This window comes from Sylvia atricapilla, chromosome 2 (genome assembly GCF_009819655.1).
Source record: "Sylvia atricapilla isolate bSylAtr1 chromosome 2, bSylAtr1.pri, whole genome shotgun sequence".
NCBI classification, from domain to species: domain Eukaryota; kingdom Metazoa; phylum Chordata; class Aves; order Passeriformes; family Sylviidae; genus Sylvia; species Sylvia atricapilla.
In genome coordinates, this window is record NC_089141.1 from 75,942,346 (window position 1) to 75,969,596 (window position 27,251).

The 27,251-nt window shown below is 39.2% G+C and overlaps 1 protein-coding gene across 1 annotated transcript in view; it reads left to right on the top strand.

Moving 5' to 3' along the window:
* The first annotated feature begins 670 nt into the window (after positions 1 to 670).
* Positions 671 to 27,251, top strand: part of TM9SF2 (transmembrane 9 superfamily member 2) — a 29,559-nt gene continuing 2,978 nt past the window's right edge. Inside the window, exons 1-16 of the mRNA XM_066313484.1 lie at positions 671 to 933; positions 5,545 to 5,612; positions 6,680 to 6,773; positions 7,481 to 7,608; positions 13,495 to 13,624; positions 15,020 to 15,144; positions 16,011 to 16,122; positions 18,023 to 18,102; positions 18,200 to 18,308; positions 18,433 to 18,565; positions 18,816 to 18,935; positions 21,141 to 21,198; positions 21,886 to 22,045; positions 23,505 to 23,656; positions 24,706 to 24,817; positions 25,431 to 25,602. Of these exons, the coding sequence (XP_066169581.1) occupies positions 802 to 933; positions 5,545 to 5,612; positions 6,680 to 6,773; positions 7,481 to 7,608; positions 13,495 to 13,624; positions 15,020 to 15,144; positions 16,011 to 16,122; positions 18,023 to 18,102; positions 18,200 to 18,308; positions 18,433 to 18,565; positions 18,816 to 18,935; positions 21,141 to 21,198; positions 21,886 to 22,045; positions 23,505 to 23,656; positions 24,706 to 24,817; positions 25,431 to 25,602 (1,885 nt within the window). The 5' untranslated portion in view covers positions 671 to 801. The remainder of the gene's footprint in view (positions 934 to 5,544; positions 5,613 to 6,679; positions 6,774 to 7,480; positions 7,609 to 13,494; positions 13,625 to 15,019; positions 15,145 to 16,010; positions 16,123 to 18,022; positions 18,103 to 18,199; positions 18,309 to 18,432; positions 18,566 to 18,815; positions 18,936 to 21,140; positions 21,199 to 21,885; positions 22,046 to 23,504; positions 23,657 to 24,705; positions 24,818 to 25,430; positions 25,603 to 27,251) is intronic.

Genomic DNA, 27,251 nt, shown 5'->3' on the forward strand with positions numbered 1-27,251 from the left:
ATCACCGAATGGGTTGCAAGGAACCGCAGTGGGACACCTGGCCCAACCTCTCTGCTCAAGCAGGGCCATCCCAGAGCACACGGCACAGGATTGTGCTCAGGTGGTTCTTGGGTATCTCCAGTGAGGGAGACTCCACAGCCTTGTCTGCTCAGTCTGTTCCAGAGCTCAGAAATTCATCCTCGTGTTCAGGTGGAACTTCCCGTGCATCAGTCTCTGTCCACTGCCCCTCGTCCCACTGCTCGGCACCGCCGAGCACAGCCCTGGCTCCATCCTCTTGGCACCCTCCCTTCAACACCAATAAACATTGATGGGGTCCCGTCTCAGCCGTCTCTTACCGAGGTTGAACAGGCCCAGCTCTCTAAGCCTGTCCTGGTAAGAGAGACGTTCCAGCTCCCTGATCATCTTTGTCACCCTCCGCTCCACTCCAGGAGCTCCTGTCTCTCTCGTACTGAGGAGGCCAGAACGGGACACAGCACCCGTGCCGAAGAGAAGGGCAGGATGCCCACCCCGGGCCCGCCAGCGCGGCCGCTCCTCAGGCATTCCCGGCGGACGGAGCCGCGCTGCCGGGGCAACGGGGGCGCGAGACACCCCGGAAGCGAACGCGCGCGCCGGCCCCGCCCCCGTCGGCGCTCGGTCAGGCGGCCCCGCGCGCGGCGGGTGACGACGTGTCGCGCGCGCGCGAGCGGGGAGCCGGAAGCGGCGCGGCGGAGTCAGGGCGGGCGGGGGGCGACAGACGGAGCCGCGACCCCGCCGCCGGCCCAGCGAGCCCCGGCCCCGCCGGCCACGGCCCCGCCGCCCGACATGGCTCTGCGGCGGCTTCTCCTCGTCGCTGCCGCGCTGGCGGCGGCCGCCGCGCCCACCGCCGCCTTCTACCTGCCGGGCCTGGCGCCCGTCAACTTCTGCGAGGCCGGCAAAGAGAAGCCCGAGTGCAAGGTGAGGCCGGGGGGCGCCGAGGGGAGGCCCTTGAGGCCGCCCGGGTGCGGCGCGGCCTGGGTGGTGTACCCCTGCCGCGGGGGCTGTGTAGTGGGGCTCGCCCGGAGGGTTTGGAGCCGCCTCGCTGTGCCCTGCCGAGGGCTGCGGGGGCTCGGAGCGTGGTTCGGTTCCCGCCGTGCTCCAGTTGCTTACAGAATGGTTGGGATTGGAAAGGAGCTCTGGAGATCATCTGGTCCAACCCGCCTCCCGAGGCAGAGTCGCCGGGAGCAAGTGACGGAGGAACGCGTATGAATGTCTCCGGAGGGGGGACTCCGTCCGTGACCCTCTGGGCAGCCTGTTCCAGTGCTCTGCTACCCCTAGTGTAAAGAAGTTCCTCCTCATGTTCAGGTGTAACTTTCCGTGTTTTAGTTTGTGGCCATTGCTCTTTGAAAAGGAAATTGATGAGACAGAGGACCCAGGGGAATGGCAGAGGTGCTTGCCTGGCTCAGTTCTGGCCTGGCTGGGAAGTGACCGCGTTCCCTCTGAGGGAAGGAGAGAGCTGCCAGCTCATGCTGTGAGTTGCAGCCACGTCGGGGAAGTAGGAAGCGCCGGGCCGGTTATCTCTTGGGCCCTTTGAAATCCCTGCAGGAAAGCTGCAGCAAGTAAGGATGGCAGTGACAGGTCATACCGAGGGGTGTGTGTGTGATTCTTGGCAGGAGCGAGCACCTGGTGGCTGGAGCAGATATCAAAGTAAGGATCCAGTAACACTTTCCTTGCTGTGTCTTCCTGGCTGCAGGTACCTGAGGTGTAGGGGCTTCCAGGCCCCGGAGTGTCAAGTGAAACTTAAACTTGCTTTTATGCCTGCAGAAGTGACAAGCAAAGTTCGCATAACCAAATAACTCACTTATAAACATGTTGGTGGGGAGCATTAATGTAAATCTCCTCTGAGGAAAAATTGCCTTTGCTCCTTTGGGGCATCTTTTGAAGTTGTTTCCTCCTGCTGTGATGGAAATTACAGCAGACTATGCTTTAATACTCGAATAAGAAAGTTCAAGACCCACCAGTTTTTATGATCAATGGTCTTACTACTGTAGAAGGTGGCTGTGTTGCACTTTCTGAGTTCTCAGCTTCTGCGTTGCATGAAACACTGCTTCATAATTCCTCAGAATAAGACCCTGCTTAAACCATATGCTTTTGGTAAATACCATTTGCTGCCTTTATCCTTCTGCTGTCCTGAATCAGTAGAGCTGGGAATAAGCCAAGCACATAATGAAGGCACTTTGGTCGTAGGAGTAAAATATCCTGTGCACTTTCCTTTATTGGGCCACAGAAATGGTGTTTGGAAGTGGCCTCAGCAGGCCACACACTGCAGCCTTGTGCCAACAGCATTAGAGGACAGAAAGCATTGCTGTTGTCAACACTAGATAACTCAGCTCTATATCTGTCCGAGCAAGCTTTGGAAGCACCCAAGCATCCATCTCCTCCCTGGGTGACCTGTCACAGTGCTGCACCACCCTCTTAAGGAATGGTTATTTTTCAAAACAGGCTAAAGCTTTCAGGCTGCTGTTTGTGTTTTTTCACAACATCCCTGAAAAACATTGCTGTGTTTGGATTATTCTGTTTTAATCTTGTAAAAAAAAAGATTTATTTTTTAAGTCAGGTGGACAACATAGCCTATGTTTTGTATCCAACCTGAGACACTTATGGGGTGATCTTGCTCAGATGTCTCTGCGTTTTTATTCCTCATATAATGCGTACAAAATGTTTATCTCCTGAGAATTTATCATTTAGTAAAGGTGAAGTGAGGTACTTGGGTAATGTAAATGTACCACCAGCAGGTAACTGAACACCTCAACAGCTGTAGTAGTGCAAAAATTCTTCCTTCAATTAGCCACCTCATAGCAATTTCCATATTGGACATAGGCATATGGACAAGTCTGAAGCACTCTTCACATCTGATTCTCTCCATGTAGTCTGCAGCTGAATGTATTCTGGTCCCTAGTATGGAAAAACAATATATGATGGGATTATTGCTGTGTCATATTTATGTAAATGGATAAAATTATGCTTGCTTGGACAGGCTTAATTTTTTACCTTTTTCACAGATTTCTTGCAGTTATCACTGTTAATTGCAGTCTCAGTAATAGTGAATTTTCCTCTGCTTGAGGATTTTGATCCACATGCCAGATCTCAATACCTATTATTTTTCCATTATGATCCCTGTGATCTCCTGTCTTGTGTTGGTGAGATGTTGTTAACGGGATGTGTAGCTAAGAGCGATGAGACCCGAAGCTTTCCCCCTTTCTCCCAAGTTTCCTGCTTGGACAAACTCAGTTTGGCTGCCTTTTCTAGTTTTGGTTGGACTATCATCAGAAATGGAATAGGATCTAAGCAGACTTAAATAGTAATTCTTGCTTGAAGATTAAGAATCCTTACTCAGTTTTCAAAAATACTGATTGCTCCAAGAAGGGCTTGGTGTTGTATGGGAAATGGTTTATCAAATATGCTGATCTGCAGTAATGCATAGAATTCTTAGGAAAAATTGCAGCATTCATGTAAATCTCCTCCGATGAAAAGTCTCTAATTTAAGGCGGTGGTTCTGTGGCCAGCTGAGGCAGTCTAATTCCCTGCTGCTGAGAGTGAGAGATTTCATTCCTGTCTTCCCCTGGGCAATGTGTTCCTGTCCTTTGCATTGACCCAGCTGTGTTACACGTGGGTTTTTTGAGCATAACATGGCAGGAAACTATCCAACTTTTTGCCAGTCTAGTTTCCTGCTGTGTTAGGGAGTTGTAGTGGCTCACAGGATTATGGCAAGTGTGCACTACCCAGAGGAGAGCAGCAGGTCTGCATGGCTTAGGGCAGGGGAAAGATGAGCTTCAAGGTGTGTCTTCACTTAGTGGGTCATGCTAGCAGCTCACGGAACTTCCTGTGTCTCCCAGGACTGCATCCTGGCTTGCACATGGAAAGCTGAAGTATATCAATAAAACACAGTACCCAGCTGAGGTATCTGAGCTACAGTTTAGCCAAACTTGAGTGAATTTTCATAGGGAGGAAATGCTCTTCGGTTGGTAAGAAAATAGATGACTTGCTGTTGAAAGGGAGAGGGCTTGTTCTTGAGGGCATTCACCTTTGTTTTGCTCTTCAGCTCTTGTCTGGTTACACAGTAAGACAGCTCAGTTTTTGTTGTGGTTTAACCCTAGCTGGCAACTAAGAACCACACAGCTGCTTGTTCCCTGCTGTTCCCAGGGATATGGTGAGGAGAACTGGAGGGAAAAGTAACTTGTGGGTTGAAATAAGAACAGTTAAATTGAAATAAAGTAAGTATACTCAAACTACTAATGATAATAATGATAATTTTAATGAAAAGAGGAGAGAGAGGGGGGAATGAAACCCAGGCGAAACAAGATGCAGAGTACAATTGTTCACCACCCACTGATGGATGCCCAGCCCATCCTCGGGCAGGGATTGTCCTCTTCCAACCAACCCTCCCAGTTCATGTACTGAGTGTGACATTCCACAGTATGGAGTGACCCTTTGGCCAGTTCAGGTCAGCTTCTCTTGGCCACGCTCCCTCCCAGCTTCTTGTGCACCTCTGTGCTGCCAGAGCATGGGAAACTGAAAAGTCCTTGACTCGGGGTAAGCACTACTGAGCCACAACTGAAACTTCAGTGTGTTATCAACATTATTCACTCATTGAATACAAAACACAGCCCTGTACCAGCTACTAAGAAGTGAGGACAGCCTGCTGTGGTACTAAGAACTGCTCTTTAAAATGTTTTTGGATAAGCATTTTGCTGTTTAAGCCTGTTGGATTGGCTTATTGTGCAAGCACATAACTGCCTAAAGCAGTGTAAGGCAAATGCTTGAAATTGATTGAAATTACAGGACTAGGATAAGGGAAGGGATTTTGAGCCTAAGAGGGAAGAGTGAGAGACCTCTCACTTTCCATAGAAGCAGGCTAGTCCATCTGTAATTAATGTATATAGACCAAACTAGTCTGAAACCACAGTAGACTGAATTTCAAGTTCTTACTCAAGAGTTGATAGAGTTACTGAAAAACTTTTTTAGGAAGGTAAATGTGGGTATCCTTGCCTTCTCTTTGAAAAGAGATTCTGTTCAAACTTAAAATGTTGTATCAGTCTGAATCCATTGTTCAAATTCTCATAGTTCAATTTTTAGTTACTACACAGATTAAATTGTGAAGCATCTTAATTACAGGGATAAGTCCTGGTCTCATTTGCACTTTTCTTCATGTTCTTTTAAGACTTCTATTATGCAAAAGTTGTGGTGATGGCTAATATGACTCTAACTTGGTACACAAAACTCAAACACTGGCAGCTGTGCTAAGGATATTACTTTGGTGCGTGATTTCCTGCTATCTTGTGTTTGGAATGGTTATGTTAGCCTTTAAATGTTTTTTGTCATGTGGTCACTGCTTTGATGATGGTTAGTGCTTTACTTATGCTCCCAGATACATAGATACATAGTTCATTACACGTCAAGGTGTATGATTACACAAATCTTACAATTTTCAGCTTTCCTTAACCTTATTCAAACAAATCTATTTTTGTGTATTCATGGAGATTGAAGAAGTGCTTTAAATATAACTGCTGATTATCTCTGTTTTTTCAGTCTGGAATCGAGCTGTTTGTGAACAGACTTGACTCAGTTGAGTCTGTCCTCCCCTATGAATACACTGCGTAAGTATATTGTACTGTTTGTGCTATTTTAGTTGTCAGTATTTCCAAAAAGATGGGTTTAATTTACCTAAAAGTATTATCTACATCTTGTTACAGCAGTGTGCCACTGAGGCGTGGCTATTTATTTTACTGACATAAGTTTACAGATACAGAATTCTGAATGAGCAGATGGATGCCTACATGGCCTCCTTTGTCTCAGTTGTCTTTGCTCGTACCTTAGTGTGTGGATTTACAGGTCCTCACGCAGATTGAATCACTGTTGTAGTGTAACTTAAGGTTAAAATATGTGTGTATAAATATATGATACTTTACTGCATTAGTTGTCACTGTAGATCAAAGTATTACCTCTGTCTTTAGTAGCCGGTGCCAGATGAGTTAAAGTGGTAATGGGGTGCGAACATCCCATCAATTATCTTAATGAGGTGTTAAATGTTTTCTTTGTACACATCATAGGAGTGCACAAAACGTATCAGTGCCCGGTACAACTATGTAGTTTCTGCTATAAAGAATATTTTGAATGTTAATATTGAAGAGCTTAAGCACCAATTATGTCTACACTGTAAAGAACACAAATGTGATATATTTAAAAATAGACTGGAAAAACGTGGAGGATGTACTGTTAAATGTGTTGGTGAATAAAACTGTAATAATCTGTTTAATAGTGTTTTTTGTAAGGGAGCTGTCTCTGTCTGTGTTATTTTATTGTTTAGTTTAGTTTCCCTCAAATCCCAGAATCTGGCCTGCATGCTTTTTTCTCAGTCATTATTAAACTCAAGATGAAGATTTAATTCTTGTCTAAAATACCTGTTAAAATAGGAAACTTTTAATTACTCAAAGAAACTTACATTATAGTGTTCTGGTTAAGAGATTTGATTGTTGGTTCTGTTTTGTCTGGTTTATTTTCAAACCAGGATAGTGATTTTCACACTTCACAGGTTAAATGAAGAAACCATTGTGTGCAGGGGAGGTTGTATAGTTCCTTTATTTGTGATAAACATGCTGATTTAGGAACATTTTTTTGCAGCTGAGAATGCTTTATTCATTTTTGTATCTTTTCTCTAATTCAGGTTTGATTTTTGTCAAGCAGAAGGAAAGAAGCGTCCGTCTGAAAATCTTGGCCAAGTCTTGTTCGGAGAGAGGATAGAACCATCTCCATACAGGGTTTGTTCTCTGATAGGAAGTGTTCAGTGATGTGTGCATTCACATGTAACCAAAGGAGATCAGATTCTTGAAGATGATTTTCACAAGGGCTTTATCTGAGAAAGCTTCAGCATCTGAAATTCCACACGATAGAAATCTGTCAGTTTAACCTAATTGTAACTGTGTGCTTTGCATTGTGAGCTGTATCCTGAAATGCTGTGCAGGTTATCTTCTCTCTTTGGGATCTGACAAAACCTGATTATTGCTGCTCAGCACTCTTGTTTCTTGGAACCAGATCTGAATATATTGCAGCCATAAAACAGAAGAATTATAAATGGTGTTAGCTTGCTGGTGTTTCCTGGTGACTGAAGCTCTCACATTCTCTTCTACAGAGGTAGTAGGAGAGAAAGTTATCAATTGAAGCTGCCTGTGACAGCAAGGCTGCTGTGATGTCAAGTGACTGACCTGGTAAATCGTGGCAGAAATTGTGTTTTAGTCAGTTACAAGGAGCTCTTGCTGTAGGGCACTTACTGTGAGCACAGGAGGGATTTATAGCACACATCAATATAAAAACCTTCTCTGGAGGGTTAATGTACCTCGTACAGTAATTTGTTAGGTGTTTTCATTATAATAGTATAGGCAATGAAATGTATAGGAGAAATTGTTAAATACCGAAATAAGGCAGTTTGTTACCACCTTTTTGCTCATGAGTCTTTCATTTTTCTTAGTTCACATTCAACAAGAAAGAGACATGTAAATCTGTTTGTACAAAAACATATGATACCACAAAGCCAGAGGATAAACAGAAATTAGACTTTTTGAAAAAAAGTATGCTACTGAATTATCAACATCACTGGTAAGTTGGTATCAAAATTCATAGATTGGGTAATGTGTGTGTTGGTAATAATTTAGTTTATAATTTTGTATTTGCAGGATAATACAGATGGAACACTAGATACGTGCACTTATTTTTTTTCCCCTTCTGTTTTTGCATAACATGTTATATTGATTGTTTTCTTAATAAAAAAAAAAATCCTTCACTTGAAGGATAAGCACTAGGACCAATGGAAATGAATCTGTTCCTAAACACAAAGCTTTGTGCTTACTGTAAAATACTGCTGCTTTTTTTCACCTGTAAATGTAGAAGTTAGTCCTGCCTTAGCTTGAGACAAGTCTTACAGGACCTTTATTCTGTTGCTGTGTTGTCTTTGTTTTCCTCAAGAGCCGTTGCACTCACCTTCAAATGCCGTGTCTAGGAGACAGGATCAACAGTTCTGAATGACTTTTATGCAATGTTTGTTTCTTGTCTATGGATGTGGAAGAGAAAGGTGGCCAATGAAAACTAGTTAATGGAATAATTTGGAAGAATGCATAAATGCTTGGTCCTTTCCTATTCTCTGAGCCTCTCTATAACCATCTGATTGACCTTGGAGCTGCTGGGGCTCTGTTTCAGCTCAGACATTGAATCCTCATCCCATGGGCATTAAGGGTGGGGCAAGGCTGAATGTGTGTGCTGAATCTCAGGCAGATTTTCGATTTACAAACACTGCACCCACATCTAAGAACTGTGAAATGTTCATCACCAGGCTCAGTCTTCACACTGGAAATACCCAGCCACATTATCAGTGTTTATTTAGTGCTTGACCTGTTGGCATGCTCTGCCAACAGCAGCTTTCAGGTGCAAGAATAAAAGGGACGACTTGGCCATGAGTTCCTGAGGCAAGTCTTTGCGAGGAATGCATGAGCATCATTAACTGATGTCACTCACAGGTATGCCCTAATTCCAAATATGGGCCTCCTGCTTTATGGGAATAAATGTGTTCATCTTCATCTAATTGGATTTAAACTTTTTTGGTGTTTTAGTAAAAATGCAGGGTAAATGTTGCCACTGTAATGTCACATTCCATTCCTTCAATTTTGAAACAGATGGAAGGGCAACAAGTGCATTTTCTGCTGCTTTCAGGAATTGATCTCGGGTATCCTTTTGTCAGGATAAACTGTGGTTCAGTGACATAAATATTTCTGGGAACCTGTTGAAAATGAATGTAGTAGGAATTTGATAGGTTATGTCGGAAGGGTTCACAGGCAGTAGTCATATGTTCAGGTAGGTGAACAAGGAAGCCATAGAGAAACTCTGAAATGTCCAGCTACTTTTGCAGGGATTTGAAACGTGTATGCTTAATGCTAAAATAAGTGGAATTTCAAACGTGTTGGACGTGATTCTATTCCCCTTAAATACTGCATATGTTTGTAATATTTGCACTGAGTTTCCCTAATGCATGTGAGTCTGACATAAAAGACTAGCTATAAAAGCTGTGTGTTCTGGTGTGTAAGTTAAAAATAGCTTCCCAAAGCTACAAGGCTTGAAAGAAATTAGTGGTGGTGGTTTTTGTTTTGTTTTGTTTTGTTTTGTTTTTTTAAGCTCATAACTTAAGCTGATAGAAGCTGAAACAGAGCTGTGTAAAACTAATCATACAAAAAAAGTACTTCCAACTGGTTTGGTTTTGGGAATTTTGTTTGTTTGTTTGTTTTTCTGTAGATTAAATTGTTTAAAAATATACTTAGTGTATTCAAATATACTTTTTTTTAACCAGTGTGGCTAACTTGATAGGACTGTTGAGGTTAAAGTAAGGTATAATTCTGTTTTTTGGTGTGAGAACTTCCCTTGAAATTTAGGTTATTTCTTAGCTCTTTTAATGGCATTTTTACTATCTTTTTTTTTTGCTCTGCCCGCTGCCCTAAAACTTAAGAACCAGTGAAAAATCTCTGGTTATGTCTGTTAGTCCTCCTTAGCCACAGCTTCACAAAGTGGCGGTGGCTGGATTTTATGATTAATGATGGATGCTCCAGGAGTATGGTACAGAGGTATGTTGTACAGGGATCAACAAGGTAGCATAAGAGAGGATTCAGTAGAGGGTTATTATCCAGCCTCAATTTATCATGGAATTCCTGGGGAACACAGATGGTGCAAAGTACTTTTAAGGTTTCAAAAGCCACTTAATAAGATTAGGAATTGACATACTGAATTGGACTCAACAGCTATACTGATATCTTGGCTGACAATGTTCATCACCAGATGTTCTTGAGAGACATATAAGAACACTGTTGAATAGCGTATTTGCTCCACATGTATAATCTCTTCAAGTCATTTTAAATTTGAAGATTAGCTGTGAAAAATGATTTGCTACTTAAACTATCAATTTGTTCCGGCATTGCTGCTTGAAGGCGGCTCAGTATGTCTTTGCTGCAAAGGAAAGCCTTTATCCAAACCACACTTACTTGGAGTATGCTAATGTTGCCTTGATTTGATTAGGAGATGAAAACACTAACAAAAGTGAGCAATCTCTCTAGCATATGTTATGGAGATAAAATTTCAAATATAAATCACAGAATTGTTTGCATTGGAAAAGACCTCTAAGATCACTGCGACCAAATGTCTGGTGGATTGACCCTGGCTGGACACCAGGTGCCTACCAGAGCTGCTTTATCACTCCCCTTCTCAAGTGGACAGGGAAGGGAAAATGTAGTGAAAGGGTCGAGATAAGGCTAGGGAGAGATCACCCATCAACTACTGTCATGGGCAAAACAGATTCAGATTAGGGAATTTAGTTTAATTTATTACCGATCAAATCAGAGAAGGGTAATGGGAAGTAAATCCAAATCTTAAAAGTCCTTCTCCCCACCAGTCCCTTCCCAGGCTCAACTTCACTTCCGGTTTTCACTACCTCCTCTCCTCAGGGGCACAGGGAATGGGGATTGAGTCAGTTCATCACACATTGTCTCTGCCACTCCCTCCTCAGGGTCAGGACTTTCCACACTCTGCCCTTGCTCCAGTGTGGGGTTGCTCCCACGGAAGAGTTTTTAATGAACTTCCACAATGCAAGTCCTTTCCATGGGCTGCAGCTCTTCAGGAACTGCTCCAGTGTGTGTCCCTTCCATGGGGTGCAGTCCTTCAGGAAGAGGCTGCTCCAGTGTGGGTCTCCCATGGGTTCACAACTCCTGGCAAACCTGCTGCAGAAGTGGGCTCATCTTTCCATGGGGCCTCAGGTCCTGCCAGGAGTTCCAGTGTGGGTTTCCCATGGGATCACAGCCTCTTTCAGGGTACATCCCGCTGCTCTGATGTGGGGTCCTCCATGAGCTGCCATGGGGACAGCACGACTCACCATTGGGCTGCACCATGGACTGCTGGGGAATCTCTGTGCCTGTGCCTGGAGCATTTCTTCCCCCACCTTCTCTACTGATCTTGGTGTCTGCAGAGTTCTGTATATTCCCACTCCCCTCTCCAGCTGCAGATGCTGTTGTGAAGGGTTTTTTCTCACTTTCCTAAATCTGTTTCCCAGAAGCGCTGCCTCTGGTCACTTATGGGCTTGGCCTTGGCCAGCAGAGAGTCTGTGTTGGAGCCAGCTGGCACTGGCTGTCTCAGACATGGGAGTTCTTACAAAAACTCCCATATCCCCCTGCCAACCAAAACCTTGCCACACAAACCAAATAGAAACATTAACTTAACACTGCCAATTCCACCACTGAACCATATCCCTAAGTGCCATGTCTAGTCTTTTAAATGCTTCTGAGGTTGATGACTCCATCACTTCTCTGGACACCCTGTTGCAATGCCTGACCACCCTTTCTGTGATGAATTTTTTTCTAATGTCCAACCTGAACCTGCCCTGGCACAACTTGGGGCCATTTCCTCTCTTCCTGGGAAAAGTGGCTGAACTCCACCTTAAACATCTGTCCATGCTTTTGAAGATAGCGATAAGGTCTCTCTTGAGCCTCCTTTTCTCCAGCCTAAACAACCCCAGCTCCCTCAGCCACTCATCATAAGGCCCTTCCCCAGTTATGTTGCCCTTCTCTGGACACTTTCCAGCACCTCAGTTTCTTTCTTGTAGTGAGTGGCCCAGAACTGGGCACCAGATTTGAGGTGCAGCCTCGCCAGTGCTGAGTACAGGGGGACAATCCCTGCTGTGGTCCTGCTGGCCACACTATTGCTGATACAGGCCAGGCCTTCTTGGCCCCCTGAGCTCGCTGCTGGCTCATGTTTGATATCTCTGGACCAAGCACTCTTTTCTGCTGGGCAGTTTTTCAGCCACTCTTGCCCCAGCCTGTAGTGCTACATGGGGCTGTTGTGACCCACGTGCAGAACCCAGCACTTGGCCTTGTCGAACTTCATGCCATTTGCCTCACATAATATGGTCAAAGCGTAATGAATCTAAATCTGGAATAGCTCTCAATTTGCAACTTCATTGTACCCTGTAGTAGCATGGTGAAGTGAGTAGGAATTGGTTGGTGCTGCTGCTGCTTGCAACTGCGGTAGTCTTTGGAATCTCCTGAAGACCTGGTAACTCTTGTTTTTGTAGGGCCTGTCTTCATCTTTTCTGTTGTGTCAATATAAACCAAGAATACCGAAGTTTGTTTCTGCTGGGTAGCTGCTGGTAGGGATTATGCAGCTCTCTCCATGTTGTGTGGATAAAGGCAGCACATACCACTCTTTTCTCCCCCATCTGCTGATGTGCTTTGAAAAGCAGGGCTAATTTAGAGGCTGTTCCAATATGCAGCAGATTAAGTAGTGCTTTGTTTTTGTTATCTGAAGTCATAATTCCTGTGTTTAAGTAAGTATTTAAAAGTTTCTTTAAGACACTTAATTGTAAACACATTCAGTAGCTTAGGTTGTACAAAATTGTGTTAACTTTCAGTGGCATGTCCTTTTCTTGGCTTAGTGATGCACAAAATGTGGCAGTTGTCTAATGTCTTCATATATGAAGTTTATAAATATACCTGTGAAAGCATACCTGGGGCAGTTAATGCTGGCAGGTACTGAATTTTAAGTCTTCTTTACATGACATATTTTGGGGATTCATCTTTTAGCTAATTAAAACACTTAATAAATTTGTTTAGGATTTTCTAGTAGCTCCTTTTATAAAAGGACAGGATCCTTTCTCTATGTTTAAAAGTATGTTTTTGGTTTTCACTTTCGTGGTGTTGGTTAGTTGCATGTTAGATAGTTTGTATCTTTCTGCAACTCATCATGGGAGTGTGCATTTCCACAAAATTTTCATTGAAATTGGCCTATAAACCCCCTAGTTTTAAGTAATATGAGTATAAATCTTGTGAGGCAATAATATAAAAGTTGCAAGTTTGAAAGTTATTATTTCTCCAGTTGTTGGTGGCTTACAATTTTTTGGTAATGCAAGTCATCTAATTAAAACATTGCCTACTTTTTGGTAGCTATAAATAAGGTTAATGATTAGGAATTCACTTAAATAACAACAAAAAAAAGTTTTATGAGTGCCATGAAAATGTGTTTTGCAATGGAAGAGCAATGAAGAAACTGGAGGATTAATAATATGTGATGTAGACTTTTTTTTTTTTTAATTTTGTGTTTTGTCTTAAACTTGAAATTGACAATTTTAGCTGGTTTAGGGAATTTGGTGATTTTGGCCATTTTTTAAAGGCAAAATAATAAGAAGTTAAATTGTTACAATTTTGGACTGGTTTTCTGCTTTGGGCTGTTTTTGTAAGGAGACTTCGTGAAACAGTATACTGAATTGAATGGTTTAAGTTGAAGAACTTGTAACTTGTTTGGAACTTGAGTTGGCAATTAGTGCAATTCCATGGGTTGTATTATTCTTGTAGTTAATATTCAGTAGTGAATTTAGCAAAGTTAGATTAAAGTTAATCTGGTTTTGTTTCCATCACACTGTGTATTTTGAAAAATTGTGAAGTGTCACCGTGTCATTTACAGGATTGTGGACAACATGCCTGTGACGTGGTGTTACGATGTGGAAGATGGCCAGAGGTTCTGTAATCCTGGTTTTCCTATTGGCTGTTATATTACAGAAGATGGCCGTCCAAAAGATGCTTGCGTTATTAATGTACGTTTATGCAATTATGTATTATTTTCATACCCCTTTTTACTAATTTAGAGACTAGCATTTCTCCTGTATCATGTTTTTATGGTGAGTCCTTGCTATTTTAAGGATCCATGTTGCCTAAAGGTATTTTGTTTTGTGAGTGTTTTGGTCTCTGCAAGTACCTCAGTTTGAAAGCCTGATCTAAGCCTGAGAACCTTGTCTCTTATGCTGCGCAGTACAGAAGGGCTCTAAAAGATCAAGGGATGAACATGCATAGCATTTAATACATGTGGAAGGTAAAGGTGAAGGAAAGAAAGTATGTTATCCTTCATTGCCTAAGAAATTGAAATGTTTGAGGGCTTGGACTTTGCATTTTTGTGGGATAGAAGTGTTTTCATGGAAGCAGATTTGCATAGGTGTGTTTGTACCTCTGTGTGCTTATCGAAGGTTTACTTTCCCTAAAACCGGGAGCTAATGGAAAAAGACGTAATATAAGATTTCTGCTTGAGCAAAGATTCTCTTGTAATGGATGATATAGTGGTGGAGGTCCAGATAAGTGCGCTGAGAGTATTATGGAGATAAGATGACATTAGAAAGTCCAGGAGGTCTTTAAGCTACCACAGACCTCTTCCATGGCAAGGTCACTGAGCACTTGGAATAGGTTTTTGGGTTTTTTTTAAATGGTTGATTTTACTTAATAGATCTTACCAAAGGTAACAGTTTCTGTGGTTACCAATTTTGTTTAATTGCCTGCATAATGAGGAGAAAGGTGGGGCTAGAACCCTTAAGAGGTCCTAACTGAACTTCAGTAGTCATAGATGTTAAATTTCTTTTGAGTTTAGCAACCTCTTTAACTGACTGAATTCCAAGGTGATGTTTCTCTTCACCTGAGGTTTGCATTCAGCATTCTTGGCTGCTGCTTGCTGTTCATTCCTGTGCATCTTTGATTTCAAAGGTGGTTCTGCCACAGAGAGCATTAATTTGCATTGTTTATCTTGGGAGGTTCTGTTTAATTTCTGAAAAATATACTCATTGTTTTAGAATAGCTGATGTTTATGAAATGCTTCTGATAACAGAAGTTGTCACATAGTTATCTATTCAGTTTGCTACTTAAATAAAATAGGACATCGTCAGATAGAGAAATTTATTGATAAATATATATGCGTAATTTAAAATTTTTTTCTACTTTTCAATTGTATACTAGACTGTTCTTAGAATTAACTTTTCTAATTTGTGTTTTTAATGCAAGAAGGCACTTATAAGTCTTTATAATTCCCAATATCTCACATTCATATTGTAGGAGAACTTCTTGACAGAAAAACTGTATGGAATCTAAAATTTTGTTACACAGACTTCTTCTAAGTCTTTGAGATGTCTATATTTTTGATTGTTTAATATAACCTTTTGTCATTGCAGTCAGAATTTCATGAAAAAGATACCTTTTATATTTTCAACCATGTTGACATAAAAATATATTACCATGTTGTGGAAAATGAGGCTCTGGGAGCAAGACTGGTTGCTGCTAAACTTGAACCAAAAAGGTTAGTAGTTGAAAGTAACTTGTCATCAAAAAGTGATCCATCCTAAGACACTTGCTTTGGTCTGGGAACCTGCTGCTAGTCAGAAGTGCTTTCAGATATGTGACCTGTAGATTACCTCTCCTGTTGATTGACGTAGTGTAGTTAGGACAGTCTGATATCATTTTGTTCTGAATTTGATGGACCTTGGTGCACTTTTTCCTATTTGGACCAAGAAAAGACAAAATAAAGCCTGTAAGTGTTTGTGGGGTGTGATGAGTGTATGTGTGCATTGCACAGAGCCCTAATTTCCCTACCAGGGAATATTCTGTTTTGTATCAGAATAGGGCACCAGTGCCTGCTGCAGGCTTGACTGGATTGCAACATGTGATGTCTGCAACAGTTGGGATTTGAATAGAAAGATTTCACGGATACACTCATCAGTTGTTCTGGTATCTGTATGACTTTTGCACAACTGATGTCTGTTGTATTATTTCTTAGCGTCTTGTCTTTCATGGTATAACTGAGCTTGTGTTGTTGGTTCAGTTGAAAGTTTTTGGGGGTTTTTTTTTGACAGAAGTTAGTAATTCTGGTGGTGTAACTTTTTAAATGTTTTGGATGTTCATAGCAATACTAAGACTTCTTTCATTTGTGATACTTCACTGTAGAGAGTGCTCTTTTTAGAAGAGACAAGTCTTGTTTAAAAGTTCAAGTTTCAAAAGTTCCTGAACTTAGGATATGTTCCTTACGAGTTCTGAAATTTGAGACATTAAGTACAATTCTTATATTTAAAGAAAGAATCCTTGGTATGCTTTTCTAAGATGAATGAATTCTTTCTTAAGAATGTTGTCAGTGAAGTGGCTTTCATTCTGTGTCTTTTCTTCCTGCAGTTACAAGCATACTCATCCAGACAACCCTGATTGCTCGGGAGTACCTATGGATATAAGTAATAAGGCTAGTGGAGAAGTCAAAATTGCATACACATACTCAGTTACTTTTCATGTGAGTACTAAGATTTCTGTGGTAGTTACCTCTCAAAAGCATGCATTAATACTCTGAATTACAAAGATGGAGAATTAAAACTAGCTCAGAATAGTAAATTTGTAGTTTTAAAACTTTATTTGAACCGGAATGTCAGAGGTGGCTTGGGATTTAACCACATATATTACACTCTTGCATACCAACACACAGAATGGATGTGGAACACATATGTGTTTTTTAAAAGTCACACTTTCCACATATGCCTAGGTTGTCTGGTAGATTATTTTTCAATCCAAGTGCTTAAGTCTGAGAAATTGTGTGTTTCAGCAAATTACTGTTGTAGGTAGGTTGAAGCTGATCATTTTCTGTCCTCCTCCTGCAAAAGCTGCCTTCTCTCCAAGGTCTTCCGCCATGGAAACCTGCAAAAGAGTAGGAAGCTGGTAGTCTTTGTTCTACTACTCTACTTACTATTTAAAAGCAGATGAGCAGTATATCAGGCAATTGCAGGCAGTAGTGATAGCTGAATGTTTTTCATTCTGTTGACAAACAAGAGAGATTTTGTTTTGGTTTTTTCTGTAAATGGAGTTTGCTGGACTGTTTATCAAAGTTTCCTGATTTTTCTCAAACTGTTTCCATGTTACTCTGAGTTCAAAATACAGTAACTAGTCCAAGAAGGGAGGGATTATATTATGTATATACTACATAAATATCTTTTGAGAAATTATATTAGTTTTGGAATTTGTATACTGAAAAGCAAGTATTTCTGGAAACCTGTTAGAAGTTAGTAATTAAGAGTGACCTCAGCTTCATATTATTTTATTGTTTGTCTGTAAAAATGACGTGCCCAGTTGTGTGTGTGCAACTGTCTTTTGCACAGTTTTACATCAGTTGGAGGTAGTCTTCTGAATTTCAATTGGGTTAGCAGACCAGGTCATCTCAGGTATGAGGAAAAATGCAGTTCTGTCCTAGAGTCATTGATACTGGCTTAGAAATTTGTTGCTTGCTTTGAGACATGGTTTTATTATCTCAGTGAACTAGAGATATGATCTTTACTAAATTTTTTAACTCACTGGGTTTTTTTTTTTAAACCTGGCTTTGCTGGAAAGCACTCTTGCTCTTGTATATTATAAATTACTGAAATAACAGCCTGTCAGACACCTAGCCAATTTTATTAGTTGATAGTAGTGTTCATGATTTGTTTAATAGCCATCTTTACCTTGATTAGCACTCCCTGTTCCTTTTTTTCCTGTTTATTCTGCAAAATAAAATCAAGAAATGCTCTTGTGTTTCTTGCTCAAGTGTTTCTGATCAATGAATGTTCATTTTGAATACATCTGATTGGTTGAAATGCCTGGAGGAATGATTTGCTTTCCTCTACTGACAGTGTATGCTTTTCTAATACATTCTGTAGTATAGTCTCCCCACCTGTCCCGCAGTAAAAGCTGTTTGTAATGGGATTGGTAGTTGGTACTGAAATGAGGTTGTATGAAAGCAAAGGATAATTTGGACAGAGCATGATCAAGAGAGTGAAGTATTATGCTGGAGACTGTAGCATAGCTTAGTTTCTCCATATATGGATTTTCATGTGTTAAATGATGCATGTTCTTTCATTATTCTGCTAGTCCATTCCAGATGAACTAATACAGTTCTTGAAGGGAGGATGCACAATTAAATGAATTTGGTAAGCCTTAATGTCTTAAGAAGACACAGGTGTTCAAACTCAGAAAATAGTTTGGTTTAGGTTCTATGGTCAAATCTTATGTTTGCTGTAGGTAGCTGTTACTAAACTATTCCCTGTAAGGCATGGAACTTGAAATTTCAGTTAGTCATGAGATTTAGGATTTCCTTGCACGAAAGTCAACTTTTAAATATACGAGTTGGATACTGACTGTATCTGAAGTTCATGTGTTTACCCTTTCAGGAAGAAAAAACTATCAGGTGGGCATCAAGATGGGATTATATTTTGGAATCCATGCCTCATACTCACATCCAGTGGTTTAGGTAAGAAGGAAGTTTATTGTACTGGAATGTATTGCAGTTTAAATTATGATTTTCATTAATATTATTTTTTTTTTTTTTTTTTTTTTTTTCTTTCCAGTATTATGAATTCACTGGTGATTGTCCTCTTTCTGTCTGGAATGGTAGCTATGATTATGTTGAGGACACTGCATAAAGATATTGCAAGATACAATCAGATGGATTCCACTGTAAGTCAAAAATGTATCTCCTAAAATTTATTTGGAATGTAATTTTTTCAGTTATATGTACAGCTGTAACAGGCTATTTAAGTTGCAATCTTCTGTATTAAAGATAGATGTATTTTTTTAACAGGAAGATGCTCAAGAAGAATTTGGCTGGAAACTGGTTCATGGTGATATTTTCAGGCCCCCAAGAAAAGGAATGCTGCTGTCAGTTTTCCTAGGCTCTGGCACACAAATCTTAATAATGACTTTTGTTACCCTGTGTAAGTAAAATGGGGAGGATTTAGTTGATTGTACATGATTTTCCACTCCTAACTGCATGGTGTTAGTAAAATAGCAATATTGATTTTTCTAGAAATTTCATAAGAGTCATTAGAAACAGCTGAGCTGATGTAGTAGACATGCAACTTAGTATGCACAGATTTTAAGATAACTGATGTACTGGCTTTAAGTCAAACACATAATTTGAGGTTTCTAACATATTTTCTAAAATTGTGCACCTCTGCTTCACAGTTTTTGCTTGCCTTGGATTTTTGTCACCTGCTAACAGGGGAGCTCTAATGACCTGTGCTGTAGTTTTGTGGGTACTGCTTGGAACTCCAGCTGGTTATGTTGCTGCCAGATTCTACAAATGTGAGTAATAGCTACTGAAAATGATAAGGCTGAAGTTCATTAACGTAAATTATCATTTACTTCTACAGAACTGATTTTTATTTTGCTGCACTGTTTGTAGCTTCCCTCAGGGCAACTTGGAGAAATGTATTTACCTTAACAACAGAGTAAATATATATATAGAACACTTAACAGAGTTAGGCTGGTTTTGATGTAATCATGCCTAAAGACCCTGAATTGCTCTCACTGCTGTGTATTTGTGAAATTAAATAGTATTAGTACTAAGGTTATTACATCTTTACATGAGACTGTTTTCTGCTTCTGTTTCCTATCACTGCAGGGACAGTGTAAACCTACATTTAGTGTTAGCCATGGATGTTGCTTGGTAACACACACCTGCACCCCAAAATCATGAACCTCAGTTCTTTTATGCCTGACATTTGTGACCTCTTTTTAGCTAGCTCCCAGGTATTTTGGAGAATAATGCTTTATTGTGGCTGGAGCACAGGGAGAAGGATTGTTAGGTGGATTGAAGGATTGTGTAGCTGTAGAAACCAATCCCGTGGTGTTTGGGCCCCTGACAGGAGTTCATTGATACTGTTTTCCCTCAGTGATCCCAGCTATTTTTTCAAGACCTGTCTGCCTACCAGCCTCAGATGGTTTACCCCTGTATCCTCTGATTTATTTTAAGTTGAAGCATGGCATTCCACATACAGCTTGTTTTAATTACCTTACTCAAGGTGAAAGATTTTTTTGACTGAGAGAGATGGATCTTTTGGACTCTTTAGTTGTGAATATACAGGGCTAGAGGAGAAGTTTATTTCAGAACTTCATCCTGGCAGTAGATATTGGAGTTCTTTGTTCTAACCATTTTGTAATTTTTGTATGGGGAAAAACCAGTGGGAAAAGTGAGTTTGATCTTGTAGGGAGATTTTACACAGTGGTGGTGATGTGATAGTGAAGTATTCTTAATATTCAAACTAGTTAAATTTAAATGGAAGGAAATTTTAATACTAAGAGCATAATTGAGGATAGAATTATTCTTTATATTGTGTTGTATACTCTGTGTTTTGAAGGATATTTTGAAGTGTATCAATGGTAAGTTGAATCCTGTGTCTTTGGTGAAGATCTATTTAATAACGATAAAAATTCCATCATTTACTTTCTGGGAATCACTTGAATGTTGTGTTGATACTTGAATGTTATGTTTAACTACTAAGACAGTGAATGACTGATCCAGAGATATTTTTATCTCTGGATAAAAGGAAGTGGTTTATACCCTGTATAGAGCATGTAAACATTAATGGAGTTTTTTTTAATACTATGCAAATAAAGTAATGTGAGACATAAAACACAACTGAAATGGAAATCTAATTTTAAAAGTTGGGTTTTTTGTTTTTTTTCAAAATTGCATTTGAAAAGGGAAACCTGTGTTGAAATTAAATGGTTAATCTTAATAACTCCTGTCACACTCTACCAAGTTTTTATGAAGAAATAGAAACTTAATTAAAATCACTCTAACCATAATCACTTCTGACTCTTGAAATAAAGAAGCATGTCATTATGGCAGTGCTCAGATGAAATTATCAGCTTCACTGCACTCTAGCAGGATATTTTCATTTGAAAGTATACTGACTAGAATTTTTATCAGCATAGTGCAAATTCATAAAGATTTTCTTAATAAAGCTATCTTTAGTCTTTTGGTATCACCACTGCTTAATGCTGTTAAGACTCAAGAGAACATCACTACTTCTCTAAGTGTGTTAGCTCTGACTCTTCTGTAAGATTCACAGGCAAGAATTATTTCGAGAACTGTTAAGCTTGGTTTTCACATATTTATGTATCTTTACCTACTGAAACCTGCAGTGAAGTGTTAGAAAAAGCTTAAATTTCTTAATCACTCCAGGTTTAAAATATTTTTAAACACTTAGAAATACTACAAATCTCCGTCCTCCTTTTAGTAGATAAAGGGGTGAGAGACACAGTTTTAGTTGGATACCTTTCCTGACCTTGGTCTGAGATGTTTTGCTTTGAAGTTCTGTGGTTAAGCAATAGGATAAGGAAATCTAATTTTATTACTGAATATTTAGTTTACTGTTTTAAATTTGGGCATCATAGCACATTATTTGAGTGTTTGCAAGCTAAGTATAACAGGTAAATGGACTGGAAAATTAATAGTTGAGCTTAATGCATGTTTTAATGTCTGTCAAATGTTTTAATATACAGCATTTGGAGGTGAGAAATGGAAAACGAATGTCCTGCTGACATCATTCCTTTGTCCTGGGTAAGTTGAGAATATTGCCATGATTAAGAGAATTAAATTGCTTCTCTGATATGCATAGCTAATTTTTTAAGTTTCAGCTGTACAAGTAAATCTTACACTGTCCCTTTGTTCTGGAAGCTACAAGAGTATCATGTTGCTTTTGACAACGATGAGTGTGTTAGCGGCATATTATCCTTAGGTTTTTTTTTGTTTGGTTTTTTTTTTTTTTTTTTTTTTTTTTTTTTTTTTTTTTGTAAGCATTTGTTTACTCTCACCACGTGAAAAGGTTGATCAGGACAAAGCATTATGATAGTAGTAAGTTTTAGGCCCAGTTCTTCATTGCTTTCTTTTATTTTCTGGGCTCTTTCTCTGACCACACTGTAGTCAATCCTATATAGTGTCATACAATGTATAACCACTCTGATAATTTTTTCCACTTAATCACAGCAAGCAGTCTTACCCTGAAGTGCAGTTAAGACAAGCATATATTTGAAACAGCTTAGTTGGAACGTCAGTGCCTGCTGGAGTTCAGTCCCACTAGATTAACAAAGAATTGCTTGTCTGACCTCTTTGTTTTCATATTACGCATGTGTCATTTGGTTTTAGCAGGAATTGGTGCTAAAATCTTAAAACAGTGCCATTGTTTTGTCAACATTACTAAATGTTAAGAACTATTTCTGTGCTCTAAGTGTGCTGTGTGTTTTTCAGAATTGTTTTTGCGGATTTTTTTATCATGAACCTCATTCTCTGGGGAGAAGGCTCTTCAGCAGCTATTCCGTTTGGTACCTTGGTTGCTATTTTGGCGCTCTGGTTTTGCATATCTGTACCACTGACGTTTATTGGTGCCTATTTTGGGTTTAAGAAAAACGTAAGTGTTTGGGTTTTTAAGTGTATACGTGCATAAGCACGCAGAAATATTTTTCTCTGTATAGGCCATGACTGAGGTAGCATCTAAGCTACTTGTACTGTTGGCTCCAGTTCTGTTGAATTGCTTTAGAACTGCATTGGATAACCAGTCTCGGTATTCCAACGCTGTGACACATCTCTGGTGGCTGAAGTGATACTTCTCTGCAGCTGTTTGGGTTATCATTGTATTTAATTAAGTGACTGCCACAGATAAAGCAGTGATTTGAACATTTTTAATTACCATCTATTTCATATACTAAAACAGGTGCTTGACACAGCAAGCATAAGGGAAAGCAAATTATGCATTTCTGGATTTCATCACATATTTCTTGTTCCTGTCTGCCTGCTACATTGAGGATGTTTCCTGATCAAATTGCTGGAGTTCTGTGAAATCTGTTTGCATAAGTCTTCTGTAAATGGTCATCTCTGCTTACAGGCAGATATTAATTGTGATTTACTCCTAAACCAATCAATTTTACATATTTTTATGAGGGCTCCTTGTGACCAAACATTTCATAATTTGGTGACCAAATCATTAAATAATGACATTGGTTCTTTTTTTTTTTTTCTTGAAAACCAGGTTTTTTGTAAGTACAGATACATTTGTGGGTTTTCTCCAGCATAGGAAGCCAGGGTTTCATCTTTCTGTAAATCTCCTATAATACCTTCAGAGAATATTGTTTTAGTAGGTACTTTTTAAGTCAGTTGTGTAGTTACTCTGTTTTTCTTAACCAGAATTCAGGGTTTTTTTTCTGATAACCGTGTTGAAATTCCATCAAGTTCCCCTGCATTGTATAGGTGTCTGCATCTTCTTTTAAGGAAGGAAGATTTGATAAGCTAGTAAGACAGTGTGGTAGGTGTCACAAAGATTTGAAAATCAAATCAGAAAGGAAGTATCTATTGTTGCTTCTGATGTAATCTTGATGAAAGGTGAAAGATACAAAGTATGCATGTATCTTACAATGCCTTACTTTGTTTTCTCCCACCATGCTGATCCATGCATGTGTCTTAAATTAGGATTAAATTGCCAGATTGAGTCCTTTTAGTAAGTTTATCCTAGTGTGATTCTTGAAGTAAATTGTGAAAAAGAACAAGCAGGAATTTTTAGAAAATGAAAGCACCACCACTACCCCAGCTGAAATGTGGTAAATCAGCTCAGACTCTGTAACAGATGATAGATAGGCAAACATTAAAAGGGAAGACCAAAATATCTGTCACTATGTTTTCAGTAAGAGCTGTCTTTTAGCGAGTTTGCCAAGCAAGTGTCAGGTACTGAGATGGGAGAAAAAAAATGTAGTGTAGCTGGGTATGCACATGCTCAAAACAAAGAGTAGGCTTCTTGCCACCACTCATTACAAAAAAAACAAAAAGGCAAAAAAATTTTGACATTTTATTTATTTGTTTGTTATTTTTGTTTACAGGCTATTGAACATCCTGTTCGCACAAACCAAATTCCACGTCAGATTCCTGAGCAGTCGTTCTATACAAAGCCATTACCTGGCATTATCATGGGAGGGATTCTTCCATTTGGATGTATCTTTATACAGCTGTTCTTTATTCTCAATAGTATTTGGTGAGTTCACCGTAAATTGAATTTTCTCTGTCATAAAAAGTGGCAATTTCTCTGCCAAAGCTTTTCTTCAAGATGCTTTGCCTGATTTTTTGAGAATGCAGGGTTACCATAATACTGGTTCAATAAAGTTTAAATGTTAGCATCTTTCTAATATTTTGTTGTTTTAAAGATAGTCAGTGCCTGTTGTGCTTGTTGGGATGTAGAGAGAGGTGGCTGTGATATGCTTAGCAATTTACAGCTGACCTACCTTCAGATAGTTTATTGTTTTCTCATGCTACTCTTCTGACTTCATATGGAAGTGGCTCTGAAGCTGACACACGGCATATGACTTGACAGTAGTAAAGTTTATTAAAATAAGCTTGAGATTTTTTGGTAGTGTTTATTAGGCTAAAAAAATATTGCTACTCTTGGAAGGAAAACAAAGAACCCAGAACAAATTCTTGTGAAATCTTTATTTAAAAAAAAAAAAAAAAAAAAAAAAAAAGACTAATTATTTTAAAAAATAAAGCACCATAGACTAGTCCAGTATAAGTGAATTTTGATGTGAGCTCACTGACAAACTAATCTACTGTGAGCAAATTGTCTTCCTTCTGGCAAAATTTAGTTATTGGATCTTGTTAAACTGTTTCTGAACCTTGAATAGGTGCCTCTACTCGACACAGACAGCTACAGCATTTGACATTTCTTGTTATTTTGGAGCTCTGCCCCTTTGATTGAAATGTGAGGTGAAAACCAGGTTCTGCTGAAGTCAGTGGAAGAGGTCATGCTGACTTCACTGGAACTGTGATTTCACCATTATGTTTAGTCATTTCTTCCTCTAAAATCCCAACCAGGGGCATTCTTTGGCCTTGCTTTCTCAGTGTTCTCAGACTAAGCTGCCAAGGTTCCTATTCTTTAGTTAGAAAATATATATTAGTCAATTGTATGGCTACACAATTGACAGTATTTCAATAGGAAGGGGAAATACTTAAGGTGAAGGTGATGTTACTACATATGAAGAAATAATAATAGCACAATGGCCATTTATTTTTTTTAACTCCCTTTTATAGGTCCCACCAGATGTATTACATGTTTGGCTTCCTGTTTCTGGTATTCATTATTTTGGTTATTACATGCTCTGAGGCTACAATATTGCTCTGCTACTTCCATCTATGTGCAGAGGTAAGAAATATTTCCTCTGTTTTCAAACTTGATAATGTTCTAAGAATGCTTAAAAACATTTTAATGCTTCTGTAATTGAAAATAAGTATTCCAGTATTCAACATGAACACTTAGTGCTAAATGAGATGCACTGAAACCATGTCTTTAAAAAGTGAAGCAGGCTACTTCTGGCAAAACTTGGAAGAAATATTAAAACCCTGCACTGGGTATTGCTGAGTCAGATATCACATCTTTAGATACTCCCTCCCTGTTTTCTGGAGGTGCTAAATTAATCTATTAATTTTGTTCTGTCGGAGTGCATTTTGGACATGCACAGGCTTGGGGGAAAATCTCTATGATTGGAAATAAATAAATCTGGTTTATTTGGGGTTTTAGTATTTTGTGTATTTATTATTGATCTTTAGTTTACTTATCTCTAATTTTGAATGCTGTAATTAAAGCAGTATTGATTATATATAATTCTTCTCCCTCTAGATAAAAAAACCCTACAAAAACTTAGTTTTTGATAAAGTCATAATAGAGAAAGTAGCTCTGCATTCACTAGTAGGGTCAGTGGGCTAGAAGTATATGCAGTATTGCTCACACATTTGTATTTTTTCCTCCCTCCTTCTAGGACTATCACTGGCAGTGGCGTTCATTTCTCACTAGTGGCTTCACTGCAGTTTATTTCCTAATATATGCAATACATTATTTCTTTTCTAAACTGCAAATCACAGGAACTGCTAGTACCATTTTATATTTTGGTTATACCATGATTATGGTTTTGATCTTCTTCCTTTTCACAGGTAAGTGTATTGAACCTCAGTTTTGAATTTTAAATATGCCTTTAGTTTTGCACAGTAGAATCCTTGGGAAAACTGATCTTGATACAGGATTATAAATTTATGATGCCTTTGATTTTTTTCCAGGTGTAGCGTATTGCAACTATGTGATTACATTTTTTAATAAAATAGATAAGTGAGGATGAGGCAAAACTACCACTAATTTGAGGTGTGGCCTATAATTAGGTCTACAAATACATGATAAATACTTTTCCAGATTTCATTCTTATGATAGTCATATGACAAACTCAGTTTTTTACGTAGTTTTCTTTGGAGAAGAGCACTTCAAGTCACACACAATCAAATATAAAGTTACAGTGTCAAGATAAAAGTGCAGATTTTATGGAATAGCTGAAAGGAAGAGAGAGGAGTAAATATTGACAAAGAATTTTTTGTTTGTTTGTTTGGTTTTTTGTTTGTTTTTGTTTTGTTATTTGCTGTCTGGAATGTACTTCCTTTTATCCCAATTGCATTGAAGTGGCATGGGAAGCAGACAGAATTTCTCTAACAATTTTTTTTATCAGTCTTGTCAGAACCTTGTAATCTTCATTGTGAGTGTTTGGAAAAATTATCTGTCTTAGGTGCTGCATTTCAATTTCCTCATCAGTAATTGAGATGAGGTCACAAAATCTTCCATTGTAGTCTTCAGTCAGACAGAAATAGCCATTGTTTGTGGTGGAAAAATGACAGTGAAAATGCAGGAAGTCTCCTTTCAAACTGATGCAAGAAGGCAGCAACCACCAACTCCTCAAAAAAATGTTAAAAATTCTGTATTCTGCTCCAGCAGAATGTAGTCCATCCTTGTATACTCTACCGTACAGAGCAGGGCTTCTGAAACTACTTTGAACTGATCAATGGTTTAAACAATTTCAGGCTTCATGTTGATGATGACTTTTAATGATTCCAAAGGCTTGTATATGTATTTATGTATAGACCTTATCTTTTGAGGTCTCTTAGGACTACAAATGGCTTGTCTTCAGAACTTTTAAAACAATCTCACTATGACTATTAAGTAGAAATTTCATTTCCACAAAACATAGGAGAACCAAAATAGGGAAAAAGAGAAAAGAACTAAGAATGGTGTTCATTTAAAGTGCAACTGAATATTTCAAAGACATTTCCACTTCAACTAGGGAAATATTGAAGCTGTTTGTGCACTATGACTGAAGCAGATAATGATGAACAGGAGCAATGGCCTGCAAGGATTTTCTTGGGTCATTGCTTGTTAAAAGGAAGAAATGGGACTTGAGTGCATTATATAATCTCATTGAAAAGTGATCAAGCTGTGTCCCAAAAGTGGTCAGTTTTATCTTCCGTCCTTCATTTTAAGTCAGTCTAAATTATTTTGGCATTGCTTATACATCTCTACTTTTATTCACATTTCTGTAGCAGTTTACAAGTCATTCTGAGTGCACAGATCAGAGATTCTGCCTCCCTTGCTCACTTTTTCTTCTTTCTCACCCTGCTTTTCTCTTAACCTTTACTTCCAAGGTCTGGGTGTACTGATAGTTTCATAGAACTTAAAAATCCTAGGGTGTGTGGTTGTTCAACTAGAAATTAATGTGTACTGCTGTATGCAGATCGATTTTTAAATACAGTGCAAACTTACAAAA